Source organism: Phaseolus vulgaris, chromosome 9 (genome assembly GCF_051622355.1).
Source record: "Phaseolus vulgaris cultivar YP4 chromosome 9, ASM5162235v1, whole genome shotgun sequence".
Lineage (NCBI taxonomy): Eukaryota > Viridiplantae > Streptophyta > Magnoliopsida > Fabales > Fabaceae > Phaseolus > Phaseolus vulgaris.
The window spans coordinates 13,812,024-13,829,530 of NC_143506.1; the positions used below are offsets into that span (position 1 = coordinate 13,812,024).

General features: G+C 29.9%; 2 protein-coding genes and 1 long non-coding RNA gene across 3 annotated transcripts; all 3 read right to left on the reverse strand.

Moving 5' to 3' along the window:
- Window positions 1–9,197: 9,197 nt before the first annotated feature.
- LOC150025178 (uncharacterized) lies at window positions 9,198–10,718 on the reverse strand (the record flags this gene model as incomplete). The annotated part of the gene is made up of 7 exons (XM_090295656.1): window positions 9,198–9,230; window positions 9,310–9,474; window positions 9,564–9,773; window positions 9,854–9,955; window positions 10,027–10,119; window positions 10,193–10,399; window positions 10,482–10,718. Coding segments are annotated over 7 exons (1,047 nt in total), but the record flags the coding sequence as incomplete, so codon positions are not given.
- A 2-nt stretch (window positions 10,719–10,720) lies between these two features.
- LOC150025179 (uncharacterized) lies at window positions 10,721–16,655 on the reverse strand. Its single transcript, XR_016515750.1, has 3 exons — window positions 16,606–16,655; window positions 11,189–11,290; window positions 10,721–10,950 (listed from the first exon to the last, which is right to left on the reverse strand). It is a non-coding gene; the product is annotated as an uncharacterized LOC150025179 (long non-coding RNA).
- LOC150025180 (uncharacterized) lies at window positions 11,902–13,228 on the reverse strand. The gene is made up of 3 exons (XM_090295056.1): window positions 12,315–13,228; window positions 12,128–12,233; window positions 11,902–12,048 (listed from the first exon to the last, which is right to left on the reverse strand). Exons 1-3 carry the CDS (start codon window positions 13,211–13,213, stop codon window positions 11,902–11,904), a joined length of 1,152 nt encoding a protein of 383 aa, XP_090151182.1. The 5' UTR covers window positions 13,214–13,228.
- Window positions 16,656–17,507: the final 852 nt, after the last annotated feature.

Here is a 17,507-nt window from a genome sequence, read left to right on the forward strand (position 1 = left end):
GAAAAGAGAAATGTTTATAAATTTTAGGACAATTAATCTTTTGTGGCTTTACACTAAGAAGAAAATTAAGTTTTAGGGTATCATGAGAAAACAACTAAGTTTAGAATTTCTTAATGCATAACGTAGTTAATTATAATTATAATTAATTATTATGTCTCATATCATCAATTATGTCATAATCAATGTGTTTGTAATTGTAAATATACATCAATCTTAAAAAAATATTGTATAATATCATTTATTAATATCTATAATTAATATTTATATCTATATATCTATATATCTATACCTATATATATAAAGGGAATTCCCCTCTTAACTCTCTTAATTTTTTTCCTATTTTATCCTTATATTAATATTTAATTTTATTATTGTATTATAGTAATTGTGTCATTTCTTATTCCCCTCTTAACTGCTCTTAATTGTTTTTCCATTTTATCCTTACTTAATAATTTATTGTATTAATTTATTTTGGTTATTTGGACATTTTATAATTTCAAAAATTAATAAAATAATTTTTTAATTTTAAAATTTATTTTATTTATTATTATTTAACTGGAGGGTGTGGAGAGAATGGAGAGAGTGACAAGATTGATCAGTTACTTTTCTGATTTAAACTGATATTTTTTTTATTAAAATTAATTTAAGAAACAAATTTTATGATTCTCCACTACACATAACCCACATATCATACTTTCCACTTTCTCTCTCATATATATAGTACCTGCTTCCCACTTTCTCTCTCCACTACTCTTTAACTTCTCATTTTAATGTTATTAAGATAAATTGTTTTTGAAAAATAAAAAAAAAATACTAAAGAAATAAAAAATGCGGATACACAGGCACGTCACTGCCTGTGTTTCCGCTAGTAAATATAAAGAAGATTCTCCTAAATAACTGTTTTTTTATATATATAAATTTTTTTATTTTTATTTTTATATTAAAACATATATTAGAAGATTTTAATTATTTTGTAACCGTTTATATATATATATATATATAAGTTTATCTTTATATTAAAACAGTTATCCTAATATTTTGGTTATTTTGTAATTTTGTAAATATTAAAATAGTTTTATAAGAAACAGTTTTGAAGGTAGAGCAATTTTAAATTTAATTTTCTAACATATATATCTATTTCCTTAGTTTTCACAGATGTTGCTTTTCTTTTTGAACTTTTTATTTTCAAGGTTATATCTTCAATCAACCACAATATAACATTTAATTTATTGAGATATTATTTTATTATTATAAATTTATAGTTAATTTTAATAAATACAAATACTTATATAATAATTATAAAAATAAAAAAATGCGGATATACAGGCATAAAGGTGTCCGTGTTTTCACTAGTCTATACTTATATATAAAGAGAATTCTCCATTATAACTGTTTTTTTGTGTATACAAATTTTTTCCGATTCTATCCTTATTTAATATATCTCATTTTATTAGTACAATGAAATATTTTGTTATTTCATATAAATTACTTAAAAAAATAAAAATATTTTTTAATTTTTAAAGTAATATTAATGTATAATTTTTATATATTAACTCCTTACCCTTCTCTTAATTTCTTATTTTAAGGCAACAATAAGAAGAGATAAAGGGCATACTATCAAAAGTTTCCACAACAAATCTCAAAACCTCCATTTTCAATTACGTACCCTCTTCACTCCATTTCAAGCAATTCTTCGGTAAAATCATTCTTTTGTATCTACCACCAAGTTAATTATAACCTTAACATGAACATCATCACACTCTCCAATCCCAAAACTACCAATGAAAGAAGAGAAAAAACTTGAAGAAGAAGAGAGGCTCAAACCGAAGAAGAAAAGAGGCCACTACAAGAAAATCATGAAATAGAAACCAATTTTTAGAGACCAAAATAATTAGTTGCAATAGTAACTAAATTAAATATCATTTTAGAAACTAAAACAAAAATTGATTTCTAAATTAGTTTCTATTATTGTTAAATAGTTTATAAATTGATAACTAATTTAGAAATCAATTTTTGTTTTAGTTTCTAAAATGGTCTCTAATTTAGTTACTATTGCAACTAATTATTTTGGTCTCTAAAAATTGGTTTTTATTTCATGATTTTCTTGTAGTGGACTCAAACCGGAGAAGAAGAAAAAGAGATTGTTTAATCAATTCATCATTTTTCTTTTACATGTTATTTTTCTTTTTTAATTTCGATTTATCCAAAATTATTTTTTATGTATATTAAATTTATATATATATATATATATATCAATTTAATTAACCATTCAATGGCTAATTTGAACAAAACTTTAATTATGATACCATAAAAAATATTTAAAACTATCCAAAAGTTTCATTAATGCGCTAATGTGGACAAATCAGTCCTGCAGCCGCCTCAATAGACTGCGAAGTTAAATATATGCATGCTTCAAATATACAAGTCAGATTACTTTGCATATTAATTCCCAAATAAAAAAACAAAAATATATTTTTTCTTGACAATTCTGAATGGTTTTGTTTTTTCAAATTTCAAATGCACGAATCTCTGAACATTCATGTTTTTCTTTATTCTCTTCAATCAAATTACACCCATAAGAAAAAAAAAATTCTTCACAACGTTGATAAAACTCATATTTTTCATGAAGTTGGAACAATGCGAGAAAGGTGCTCCATATTTGCAAGAACATCCACACAAGCTTTCCTTCTGAAGGGTATATTAAATATTTTAAATTACATCACATAGTGTGTTAATATTGCGTGTTGTCTCCACAAAATTTGGCACCGAGCAATTCCTTTTATCAGTTGTGTGAAAATAGATCACATGATAATTTTTTTTTCAGTAAAGATGTTGCATATAAATTTAGAGAAAATACCATTTTATAATATTAATATATATATATATATAAATGAGTGTAAATTTTATTTAATATAAAATTAAATTAAATTTAAAAATTCACTTCTTAATATGATAGTATTTAAAATTTATCATAACGAGATTTTATTGTTGAGTTTATCAGATTATCGGCTTTCAGGTTGTTATCGGATCACTTATAATATATAATGTCACAAATGACGTGAGGAGGAGTGATAAAATATCACATCCAAAAAAAGAACATCTTATATTATAAGTGAATACAAACATCATATAATAAATCTTAAAATATAAAAAAAATAATCAACAAGTCTGAATAAATTTACATAAGAAATCATATACTTTCAACCTATTTTTATTTATTTATTTTTAGTCAAACATGTGACTTTGAAATTATCTTTTGAATCCTTAACATGTTTGTCCTGATTTATAGTCCACTATACTTTGTCTTTAATATGTAATTGTTTGTCCTATTTACGTTATAAAGTTTGACTTTTTATTGTAATTTTAACATTATGTTAGATTTTACAACAAATTATAAAGTTGTTATACCAGGGTGTTGGATTTCACTTCATGGGTCAAATAAGACAACTAATGTGTTTTGAAATCCTTATTACAATAATAAATATTCGTTAGATTTGATACATGAGACAAATAATACAAGTTTTTCCCTTTTAAATGATTTGTTTTAGAATTTTCACTACACCCATTAATATCCATTAATATATTTGTACATTCCATATGTTTAATTCAACAATGGAAATATCTCCTTTATTCTATTTTCTTCTTTTGTTGATAAAAAAAAATTAGATTTATATGATTGAGATTTATCTGAACTATTATCTATATTGAATTTTATAAGTAAATTTAACATTACTAACAAATATTATTTACATATTTAAATCCATAATTCATAAATGAATTAAACATTATTTAAAAAATATTATCCACAATTATGAATTGGTTAAAAACTTACTTTTAAAAAATATTAATAACAACAGGGTGACTCTTAACGCCTTCATCCAACTCTATCATATTAAATTATTAATTTTATAAAATTGCTATTATAATAAGAAAGCTTCTTTCATAATTTGATTACATAATGACAGTATAAAAAATGTCCACGAAATATAGTTAAAAATTTCAATTATTTTTAAACTTGCATAGACGTAAAAAGTTATAGTATAAAACCCTATAATTCATAATGACATTTCTGCATCCTATCCAGAATGATGGGGTAGGATCCATTTCCTCTATTTAATTAACCATTAAAGGGCTAATTTGAACAAAACTTTGCTTATGATACCATTAAAAATGTTTATGACAATCCACAAGTTTCATTATCGCAGTAATGTGGAAAAAATCAGTCTTGCACCCCCTCAATACTAATACACCGCTAACTTAATATACGCATGTTTCAAATATACAAGTCATTATTTTACACATTACATGCTCTATTCATATTCTCCCAAAAATACTCAATAAATTCTTTTATCCAATCTTTACCTGCAAGAATATATGAACATTTATGTTTTCTTTATTTTCTTCATTTAAAAAATTACACATCCAAAATTATGTTTTTTTTTTTTTTTATAGATATATGATATATAATTTTTATTCTGATAGATATAGGGGTTAAATTTTACGTGAATCTACATCCAAACTTTAATGAGATTGTTTCACTATTTTAAATATTATATTACAACCACATTTGAGATATGAAACATGCAACCAATCAAGATGCATAAAAAAATAAAAACATATGAAGAATATTTCTAAGTAGAAAAATGACTGCATGAACACGCCAAATGTCTTCAAGAGAAAAATTATTTCAAATATATATATATATATATTTTTTTTCAGCAAAGAATTAAATAAATTAAGGGGATACTTCAGGGTATCCCAACCCTTATAAAAAAACCAACAACAAGTATAAAAAGAAGATAAAAAAGTAGCATAAAGCTGCGTAATAAACAGCAGCTTGCCCAAAACACCTTTCAAAAAACCTAGGTCTACATGAGTCCCCACATACACTGCCTTTTTGTTCCAGCATTTTATCTTTTTGTTCCAGTAATTTATGCCACATATTCTAGCGAATCTGCATCTCTCATTCCTAACTGTTCCTTTGGCCATTAATCACATCTACTTTGTATGCTTCTGGTATAGTTGGGCTTCATAGGAGTTGTTAAATTCCCCTGCATTGGTTTAAGCATTGCTTGTAAAACGAGGTTTTTGGCCTTAGAGCACCTTTAACCTACAAACCAGCCTCCAACATCCAACACCAGCTTCCTCATCAAACCAACAATCTCCCCTAGTCATCATAACATATGATGCTGGTTCATCTCCTGCATACCATCCCAAACCGTCATCCATACCAAACCAGCATTCCCAATTCTGTTTTACCTTCAACAACTTCAAGAGCACTAGTCCTTCTACATACCAATTCAATTCCTATACAATCTGCCTCCTTACACCACTTCTATTACTTCAACAGGTGTATTTTAAATTGTAAAAAACCATAGCTATGAAGATCTTCCCAAAAACCAGTACCACTACCTTGGAAACAACCATTGTCAAAAACTAGTAACACTACCAGCAGCTCATTGCCACAGGATGTTGCACAAACTGCACTAGCCTTTGCACCAGATGCAAATGGTATGCTCCATCCAAATGAACTTTGTGCACCCAACATTCGACCCCACTTGGCTGCAGCATCGGGCTCCAAGCTTCCTAAGCAGAAATTCCAGCATCCTATACCGAACAGATGAAAAAGTGTTGCAATGCCCAGCACTAGTCTACCACAGTTGGTTGACCCACACACCCTGCATAAAAAACAAACTTCCCCTCCACACAACCCTGCTCCCCACGACTGACCTGCATAAAAGCAACCTTCCCCTCCACACAAAGCAAAAAACAAAGAAACCATAACAGCAAAATATATATGGATTGAACACACCAGTAAACAAGTGAAAAACTGCATTTACCTTGTTACCATATTGACACAGGTTAATGGGGATAAAATCCAGTCTGAAAAGGAGAAAGTGACCTTCTTATCTTTATGTTTCATCCAAATTCATGATTGTACTTGTGCCATAGTGAAGACTTCCTCTGCATCTACCTTTGCTTGGTTAAAAGTGACCCTGTTTCTATGCTTCCATATACTCCATACAATTGAAACCCAAAGACTCTTTCAAAGTCTATTGCCTTCCTTGTTAAAGCAAATACTAGAGAATTGTTCATAATGATGATGCAGTTCATTGTGGTTCACCGAACTAATTCCCATCCAGCTAAAACACAAATTCCACACTTTACTTGATTCCCTACATGAAAGGAGAATGTGTGTGGTTGTCTCCTCTTCCTTTTCGCATAAAGCACATAAAGTGTCACTTAGAGAGACACCCCTTTTACTCAGATTATATATAATTTCAAATATTTATGATAAAATAAATGTTTTCTATGCTTCTTAGGGATTTCTTGAAATTCAAAATATAAAAAACCTTTTAGAAAAAATTGATTTTTAAAAATAATTAATTATTATAAAGTATAATTGATTATTGTAAAACATAATTGATTTTATTATTTTTAATTGAATAAAAAAATTCTACAAAAACAACTTAATCAATTAATTGAGTGATGATAGATTATTTGTGACTGCTTGTATTCAAGGCAAACTTTAAATAATTCATTATTTTTTTGGAATAATAGATTATGGTATGAAATATTAAGTTGCGCTTAAAGATATAGAATAAGAATACAAAAGATAAAGAATTTAAACACACATGAAATATGGTAATAATAGAAAATCATTAAATAGAAAATATATTTTAAAAATAAAAAATAATTAGTTGTTATATATATTGACTAAGTTAGATACTATTTCATAAACTAAAAAAAATTATTAGTATATAGATTAGTTTCTATTATTAATAAATAATTTTTTAAATTGATATTTAATTAGTTACGAAAGTTTTATCTGTCAAATACAAATAGTCATACATTAGCATTGTATTAACTTAATACAAATTGTATGAACATTTATCACCTAACATATTCATTGACATTTTTAATAATCACATAATAACTATTAAGATACATCATATTTGTCTTACGAGTAATATATACACAACATATATCACAATAATAATAAATATAGATAACTTTATTTTATCCAAACATATTAATAAAAATAATAATTACTTTACTCCATTTTTATTATTACTTTATATATTTCTTTGAATTATAAAAAAATTATAGTTCAAATAATATGAAATAAAATAAGAATTATTATAAAAACTTTAAATAATTAAATAAAATATAGTAACAAAATTATAAACTAATGAACAACAACCAGGATTCAAACACAAGTCCTTCCAATAACCATAAAAGGGCTAACCACTAGACCAAAGAACTTCTTTAGTCATATTATCATTTTTATTTAGCTTATTATTAACATAATTTATACATATTAATATTATATTAACATTATTATTATTATAATTAATATTATATTCATATTATTAATATTATTACTATTATTATTATTAATATTATTATTAATATTATTATTAATATTATTATAAATATTATTCAAAATTTGATACTGCAAATGTAACCAAAATATAAACCAAAAAATAAATTATGATGATGTCACTACAAGAAAAAATGGTTTTAACAAGGGTTTATTTTTACATTATCTAGGGTTAAAACCTCCATTAAGTCATTTACCCAGGGTTGTAGTTTCCCCCGCTAAACCATCTCTGGGGAATGTGTTCCCCAAGGTTTTTTTAAACCTCAGGAAAAGCCTTTCAAAATACCATGGGTTTCAAAACCTCCGTAAAATACCATGGGTTTCAAAACCTCCGTAAAATACCATGGGTTTCAAAACCTCCGTAAAATACCATGGGTTTCAAAACCTCCGTAGAATACTATGGGTTTCAAAACCTCCGTAAAATACCATAGGTTTTAAAACCTCCGTAAAATACCATAGGTTTCAAAACCCCCGTAAAATACCATGGGTTTCAAAACGTCCATAAAATGTTTTAGAACCTCCTTAAAAAATACCATAGGTTTCAAAATTATGAAATTTGTTTTTTTTTTATTCATTTACCTGGACAAAGAATCTTTAACAATTTAAACTAGCTTTGCTGAAAAAAAAGAAAAAAGAAAAAAAGAGGTCATAAATCTCAACTTTGTATCAATTTAATGACTTATAACCATGACATATCATGTACATAACCAACACATCTGACAGTACCTATGGAAAATGTGGTCATAAATCTATAACCATTTGAAATTGATGAAATTTCTTGACCGGATAGGATTTGGACTCAAACTTAATCAAAATCAAGGTGCACGACATGAAGAATCTTAACCATATAGAACTCATCCAACTTCATCTTAATCTCTTTTGAAGAATCAACATCCAAAACCATTTTCAATTCCTTACTAGTTGATTGGACTTCAATAATAAAACAAGTCATGTCATGATTTGTTTGTTTAAGAGATGTCAATTTATGAGCAGAGTCATAAAGCTCTTAGCCTTCTTCTGAAACGAGTGACACAAGCTCTAAGAGTGCCTAATATATTGTGTTCCACATAATGGCACAACAAGGCACAAAGCTAAGAATCAATCTTTTTCCATCGTTCAACTCTTTCTAATGGTATTTTACTACCATCTTACAAGTGCTCATGAAAACCATGACCAAGAAACCACAATTCAATTGATGGAGACCGAGGCAAATCACTTTTTACATTAAATAAAGTAATTGTAGGTGACAAAGAAAATGAGTGGGCAAATCCAAATGCCATTACAGATCAGAAACAAATAGCACATGTGTAAAAAAATGCTATTTCAAGATGTTCAAATGAAGGCTTGAACTACACATGACTAGGTTAGCCATGCAAATATGCTATGAGTGATGGAGCATGTGGAGGAATTTGTCTTAATCATTTTCATACACTACTCAAAAGAAAGATCCAACAACCTTGTCAAAACTAGCCAACACAAAAACAAGGAAAACACCTAAACATAACACTACCAAGCTTTCAAATCCAACAAAAAAAACTAAAAAAGACTATAAATCAACATCAAACACATCAACGAATCAAGACACCAATTAAAAAAAACAAGTTAAAGCAAAATAAGAAGTAATCCAGCAAAATTTTCATTTTTTACACAAAATTTAAACTCATTAATACCAGTTTAAACTCATTAATGAACAAGATAAAACCAGTATATGACTGCAGGATCGGTTTTGATCACGTTCTAATCCTACATGAATTCTTTATTTGTTGAATGAGTGTGTTTGGTGCATTATTATTATGGTTTTGGTTTTGCCTTCCTAATTTTTTGGCACACTTCCTTGATCAGACACCTACAATATAAACATATATCACAATTAGAAATGTAAATCTGAGAAATAAAACAAGTTATTTAAATTTTTTAAACATTACCGATGAATGATTGAACATAGTCAACTCAGGAGGCAATTGACCTTGATAACTTTGAAAGAAAAAATTCATCATTATCTCAAATCTTTTTTCATGTTCTTCATATCTTTTTTCACATTCTTCATATCTTTTATTTTGTTCATCCAATTGTGACTTTAATGCAATAACCTATATTAAAACACAATTTATCATGAAAAAGAGTGAGAAAACCATACACATTAAAAAATTGCTACATAAGAAAATACATGTTCAAAAACCTGATTCTCCAATTCTCTATAAGTAGTTGAAGATATCCCAGTGCGAGAATTTCTAGTATATCCAAACACATGAGAAGGGCAAGGTCCCAATCCCATCCCTCGAACACGACCACAATGTTCTTCACTTCCAAAGGCATGAGCTAGTGAATCATCAATTGATATATCATGTGAGAGGGAAGATGTATTTGACTCATATGCTTGAATCTTTTCCTACAAATAATGAAAAAAGTTATAAATGAAGCTCACATCCAATTTGGTTGAGTTTTCATCTTTACAAAAATGATACTTACCCCAATCTCTCTTGCCCCATCATTCACAAATTCTCCGTTAGCATGTTTATGTGTTGCTACCCATACTTCTCCCCTACTAACTTTGCGACCAAGCTCTTTCTCCTATAAAATGTAATAAAAGTATATGAATCATGATATATGATATAATAAAAATTATAGGAGAATCAAGTTACCATCTCATCTTTCTTCCGTGCAATGCTCTTGGATCCACCAGTATGAGGAACTGTTTGCTTCTTTCTATTATCCTTGTTCTTTTTGGCAATTTCCTAAGCATACATGTAGTAAAAGAACTAAATATAAATAAATCAACACTTTAAATAATAAAGTAGTTTTTATTACCTTTGTCCTTGAATTTAAACGGTAGTCAACAATAGAAGCCCAATGGTCTTTATTCATTACTTCTGGACACATTGCAATAATTTCATCTCTATTGTGTGTTCCATCATTTCTTTGTTGCCATAGTTGTTGCCTATACTCAGTCCACTTTGTGTTAAGTGATTTGAAGATATATCTTACATGAGCATCAGATTCAACTTCAAACTTAGCCTTCAAAATTATTACACAAGTAAATTTAAGATAATTTCAATATAATATCAATTAAAACACAGAAAAATCCAAAAATAATTACTTGAATGGTTTTCTTAAGTATATCTTCTTTGTAATCTTTGGGAATCTTCCTCCAACTTTGATAGCTAATAGGAAATGCATTAACATTTCTTGCAACATGACCTAAAAACCTATTCAACAATGCTCCACTGTCATCAACTGGTTGGTTCTCGTTATTCCAGTTAACAAGAATCCTCTCACCAACAGATAAAAACCAAACATCATTTGCTGTTAATTGTTTCCTAACCTTTTCGCCTTCACTATCTGTCAAAATTATTGTTAGTTTAAGAGGACGAACATAAAAAACAAATACAATGTGAGTTTGCAATGTATTGATTCAAGCTTACCAATGACATCAACAAGCCATGATCTTTTACGTGATACATGCTTTGATTGTTCAGTTTGCATCTCAATACCCACATTTTCTTCCCTTTCTTCATCAGATTGTAACCTTGGTGTAGGTTCAGATGTAGATTCATGGACAGATTCATCTGTATTATCAAATTGAAATTCAGGTGCAGAATTGTTCTTAGTAATAGAAATCAACCTATGAGGTGCATGTGGGGGAGGAGGCTTCTTATTATTATTCTCTATAGGATGAGAATTCACATGAGGTGCTGCATAATAATTAAATGAATACATGTGAAAAATAATATATTTTTAAAGAGAATGCCAAATTAAAATATAAGTACAAACATCTCACTAAATGGAAGTTGTGTATGAACTTACTTGAGTTATTAAGGGCTGCAAGTTGGTCAAAAGTGTTATTGAGAGTATCATGTTCTGTTGCTCTAGTCTTCTTGATGGACATTTTCTTCATCTTCAGGTATTCTTGAAATAATAACATTAATACAAGTCAAAATAGAAATTCAACAAATCATAATATAATGCATGCATAAACAATAATGTATAAGCAATAAGGATGATAATTTAAACAAAAATAATATACAAGTGTTCAATTAAAAATAGGACCTTGTTAACGATATACTCCCTTCTCCATTGACAAATAAAGTTTCAAAATTGTTTTGTACAAATGCTTCACATTCATGAAAAGTGACATCATTATCTTCTCCCATGTCATATAAGTCTCGTGGCTTTAGATGCACAGGAATGCTCCAATCTTTAGCTAATTCATCCACTACATAATAAACCATTTGTGCTTCTTTAGCTTCGATGTATGGTTCATCATCATCATTATCACCAATGTGTATCAAACGTGTAAAGTTTACTAGTGTAAATCCAAGATCATCTGTCATAATCCCTCTAGAAGTAGTTGTATTAGCCCACATACATTTGAACAAAGTAACAGAAAATCGACCATTATAGTTTATCTCAATTATGTCTACCAATTTTCCATAATAAGGCACACCCCCAAATTGCATTTGATTGTCGATGCTACTTGCATAACTCATTGTCCCAAAAGTACCAAATATCCCACTGTTTTATGTTTTAAGTCCTTCATCTCTCTCCAATGTACGGAACTTGAAGCCATTTACATTGTAAGCATTGTAACGTTTTGCACAATCAATTGGCCCCATAGCTAAGAACTTTAAATCATTTGAGTGAGGTCCATTCAACTCATTTCTTATCTAAAAAAGAGGAAAATATGATCAAAACAATTCTATATATTCAATATAATCAAAAGTCAACAATATAAATTATACATACACGACGAGAAAACCATTCTGCAAATTCTCTATGAACTCTCTTATCTATCACAGAGGATGACCGTGTACGACTTCTTAATTGTCTTCGTATAATGTCTCTAAACTCTCTAAATTAAATAAATAATAATTACATGGTTAGTGTTCAATTGCAGATGAATCATAATAAGTTATAAAGTCAAAGTACTTACTGAAGGAAAGGGTCAACTTGGGCACAATTAGTCAATATATGACGATGTGCTTGTAACTTTTCCTTTGCTGATAAAGAGAAGTAAGTAAAAGACCCAATTGGTTTTCCAACAGGTGGAAACAAAGTGCTTGCACTAGATGATACAGTGTCTGGTTCATCATCAACACGCCTTATTCGATTAAATACAGTCTCAATTTCATTTAAATATCTTGAACAAAAGGTTAAAGACTCTTCAGCCATGTAGCCTTCAGCTATTGAGCCTTCTGGTTGTGCCTTGTTACGCACATAAGATTTCAACTTTCCTAAATATCTCTCAATGGGATACATCCATCTATACTGGACAGGTCCTCCAAGCTTGGCATCTTCCACCAAATGCACAATCAAATGAACCATGACTGTAAAAAATGCAGGAGGAAATAATATCTCCATGTGACATAATGTGAGAACAACTCTATTTTGCAGTTGGTTAAGTTGATCCACTTTTAAAACTTTACTGCATAAGTTTCTAAAAAATGAACACAAATCAATCAAAACATAGCACACTTCCTTAGGGAGTGTCTTTCTCATTGCTAAAGGTAGAAGTTGCTCCATCAAAACATGTGAATCATGACTTTTCAATCCTCCAAGCTTACATTGTTTGACATCAACACATCTACTAATGTTACTTGAGTAGCCATCTGGAACAGTGATGTTCTTTAGTGTTGTCAGAAATGTATGCTTATTTTCTTTTGTCAATGTATATATAGCAGGAAGATATTTATTATTTTCATCAGGCCAAAGATCAGGTCTAACACCCCAATCTTTTAAGTCCTTTCGTGCCTTTAGGTTATCTTTTGATTTTTTTCCTTGGTTCAATAATGTATACACCACATTATCACATACATTTTTTTCAATGTGCATAACATCTAGATTATGGTGCAATAAATTGTTTACCCAATAATGAAGTTCAAAAAATATACTTTTTTTTCGCTATTGTAGAGGGCCATCAATAGCTTGGTGATCTCTGCGTTGTCGTTTCCCCAGTTCCTCAACTTCTGGTTCTTTCCCAAATATGATATTGACATTCTCAACTTGTCTTAAGACATTTGTTCCTGATATTGTCAAAGGAGGATTTCTATTTTCCACACTTCCATCAAAATGAATGCGGGCTAATCTGAATTTGTGTCTTGCATTTAACCAACGTCGATGATTCATGAAACAAAATTTACCCTGAATCTTCTTAGGAGTAGTGTCAAAATTACACCTAGGGCAAGCCAACCCAGTATGTGTATTCCACCCAGATAAGGTTCCAAGACCAGGAAAATCACTAATGGTCCACAATATAGCTGCATGCATATTAAACACTTCATTGCTATATGAATCAAAAGTTTTAAGTCTATTGTTCCATAGCTCTTTTAATTCTTCAATTAATGGCCTTAAATATACATCAATATCATTTCCTGGTGCTCTTTTACCGGGAATGATCATGGAAAGAATGAATGAACTTTGCTTCATACACATCCAAGGAGGAAGATTGTAGGGTATGAGTACAATAGGCCAAGTACTATGACTTGTACTCAAATCACCGAATGGATTGAATCCATCAGCTGCCAAACCAAGTCAAACATTTCGAGCATCTGAAGCAAATTGAGGATTTATTAGATCAAAGTTCTTCCATGCTTCAGAATCCTTCGGATGCCTTAGTATGCCTTCATTTGTACTTCCTAATGCATGCCATTGCATATGCTCGGCTATTTTAGAAGACATAAACATTCGTTGTAAGCGTGGCTTCAATGGAAAATATCTTAAAACTTTAGCAGGAACTTTCTTTTGCTTTTTCAGAGTACCATCAATAGTCTTGTTCTTCTTTCTTCTTTTCCATCTAGATTCATTACATTTCTTACAAACTTCTTTGTCTTTGTCTTCTCCATAGTACAACATGCAATCATTTGGGCAAGCATCAATTTTGGTGTAATGAAGGCCAAGCTTATTAATGATTTTCTTAGCTTCATAGAAGGAACATGGAATTTTAGCATAATCAAAGGCATCTGCTAACAACTCCAATATCATTGACATTGCCTTGTCAGTCATTCTACATAGACATTTGATGTGGTACAATTTGAGCAAGAAAGAAAGTTTAGAATACTTGCCACATCCTTCATACAAACTTTGTTGCCCATCATGCATAAACTTCAGATACTCAGCAATTTCATCAGGCATCATTTCGCTTAATCTAGGACGCATATCCTCATCATCCTCCACGTTATCATCATAGAAAAAATTTCCGAATGCGTCATTAACCATGACACGCATGGGATCATTACCAGAAACTTTATGCTCATTTGATTGGAAAACTGGAGGTGTTTCGGTCGTATTTTGTACAAAACTTGTCTCGCCATGTAGAAGCCAGAATGTATAACCTTTTGGAAAAGGATGAAGAATCAAGTGCTCATGTGTTGCTTCTCGAGTTTGCCATTTTTTAAGATTGCATTTCGGACATGGGCAAATTATCTTACCCTCAACGCTCTTATTAGCAAATGCAAAGTCCAAAAATTTATTCAATCCATCCATGTACTGACATGTATTTCGAGGCATGTTAATCCAAGACTTATCCATATCTAAATGGAATTGTTTGATAAAAATAAAGCAAACCTAGCATGAAAGTTAAAAAAAAAACACATGTGTCAACAAGAGTATTAGAATGCGTAAAAGAATAGAAGTGAAATAAGTGTATAAAGTGAAATGCAGCAAGAGTGAATAAGATAGAGTAATTAATCACTATACTTTTCAGATACATTAAGAAAATAACAAAATAAGTGGAAAATGTGGTCATAAATCTATAATAGAGTCCGACCACAACTATTGAATTCATTATTTTCATGCATAAGAATACTAGATTCTCCAATATAAAAGATTCAAAAATCATCTCAAACCTCTCTGTTTCTTTTCTATTGCAATTTTTAGATTATTATATAACGATTTTTAAATTTTACATATTTTTTATTTCTAAAACGGTATCGTATTGTACTATTCATAATTTTACGTAGTTCCAACTAGTTAAAAAAATGTTATTTGAAGGATTTATTTTGGTAACAAGTGGAGCGGTCTTGCATCTTCTTGTTCTTACTTTTTAATTGCTAAACCCAAGATATGTAGAATTCTAATCGTAAGCAATTTAAAGTGGGGCCACTGGAAACATTTGAACTAGTATCTTCTAATTGTAGTATTATTCTATACTATTTCATTTTCTTTTTGTTTTTATCCCTGTTATTTTGGTTTGTTGTAATAGCTTTCCCTTACCAGAATTAAAACTGAGTAACATTTTAATAATTAAATAATGGTAAAAGGGTTTAATAGAAAGAGATAAGGTTTAGAGAGATAAGGTTCATTGTAACGTATCTTCTAATTGTAGTATTATTCTATACTATTGCATTTTCTTTTTGTTTTTATCCCTGTTATTTTGGTTTGTTGTAATAGCTTTCCCTTACCAGAATTAAAACTGAGTAACATTTTAAAAATTAAATAATGGTAAAAGGGTTTAATAGAAAGAGATAAGGTTTAGAGAGAGAACAGTAAGAAATTTCAGGAAAAGGATACTCTCTTAAGAATGTAAGGCCACAAATATTCATAGACTACTTAGAAATGGCAATGGTAGAGCATGATTGAGCGACCTCAATGCTTAAGAAATATTTCAGAGGGATTTGAGCTAGTGGTGGATACCGCAGAGTCATCTCCAGCAATGACAATGTCATTAGCATAAACAAGATAAATGCATAGGCCAAATGGAGAATGGAGGTAGAGGATAAAATGATTAATCTCAAAGCACAGGGAAACTGTTTCTGCTCATACAAAGAGAAATGAAAGATGTAGACAAGGCATGTGTCACCAGACCTAGTAAAACCTCTTATTGCAACTAACTGTGCTAGAAGGCCTTTTTTATGTCTAGATAGTGAAGAGGCCAATCACGAATGATAGTTATATCACATTAAAATTAGGCCAGTAGAAGTGGTGCAAATATCCAAATCTAGTAAAAAAAACTCATAAGAAATGCATTTTAATGTCTCTAAAGAAGCTCAAACATTTAACAGCCAAGTAACCGCTTAAGCCAGCAACATGTTGATAGACATTCAGGGGAAGGCTGATATGCAAACCAAATAACAGTTATCTCACTGCCATTCTATTTAATGCATATAAGGAGTGAAACAGTAAGCAATCTAAAAACCGTGATAAGGTTTCTGATCAAATTAGTAAAGATGAATTTACTGTAAGAATGAGAGGACAAGTAAGAATAGAGTATTAAACAAAGCAGGAACCTTGAGCCTCTGTTTACTGTCCTTGTCCCAGAAATTAAAAGCACCGTCAGATTTGGCAGTAGCAAAAGTGTGATGCACCTGAAAGCCAAGACATAAAATCAGATCTTACACAGAAGAATATTAAATCTACAGCTTGAAAATAAATTAAACTAATTTTGACAAGAATACTCCATAATGCCAGCAGTTCAATTTTTTTAAATAAAACATATCTTTCAGCAGATATACAACAAGGATTTGACAAGAATAACAACAGGAAAACAACAAAAGCATAGATAAGACAGTGGAGGTGACTTGTCCATTTGTCCATGGACCTTGATTTTCCATGGATTGAGAAATTCAATTGATTGAAACATTAAGAGCTTTGGAAGAATACGCTTTGAGCAGCTTAATCTATCCTTAAACAGACACATAGTATGTCCTATTTAGGACACTAGTCGTGTCCTGGTGTCCCATGCTGGAGTTGGTGTTTCATAGGGACAAATTCCACTTTTTTCCCTTTCTAAGGATAGATAGCAATTGCCTAAGGGAAGAAAGAAGAGTACATGGTAATAAAGAAGAGTACATGGTTATTTCTGATTAGTTGACAGAGCATAAAACTATTTATGATTACACACGAATAATACTACTGCATGTTCATTAAACTCAACAAAATATCTCCTCTTAGGAATTTGTATCACAATTTAAGCATGGCATTTTCAGTTTTAATGAAAGTGCATAATCTGCAAGAATCAGGACAACCATGTGCATTATCAAAACGCAAAGGAAGATAGGTCCCAATAATAAAAGCCATATCAGCGTCAGGATCACCAAACAACAAAAAGCCAAGATTCAAGGACCAGTTTGATTTGAACTAGTCCTTTCTCTAATTAGCCTTTGTCTTTATCTTGGAATCTATGCATCCA

Excerpts from the sequence above, each read along its gene's own strand:
- LOC150025180 (XM_090295056.1), bottom strand. The coding sequence starts at position 13,213 with ATGCACATTGAAAAAAATGTATGTGATAATGTGGTGTATACATTATTG. Across the intron at positions 12,234-12,314 it reads CAAGTTGACCCTTTCCTTCA|AGAGTTTAGAGACATTATAC; the intron begins GTAAGTACTTTG and ends TATTTAATTTAG. Across the intron at positions 12,049-12,127 it reads CAGAATGGTTTTCTCGTCGT|ATAAGAAATGAGTTGAATGG; the intron begins GTATGTATAATT and ends CCTCTTTTTTAG.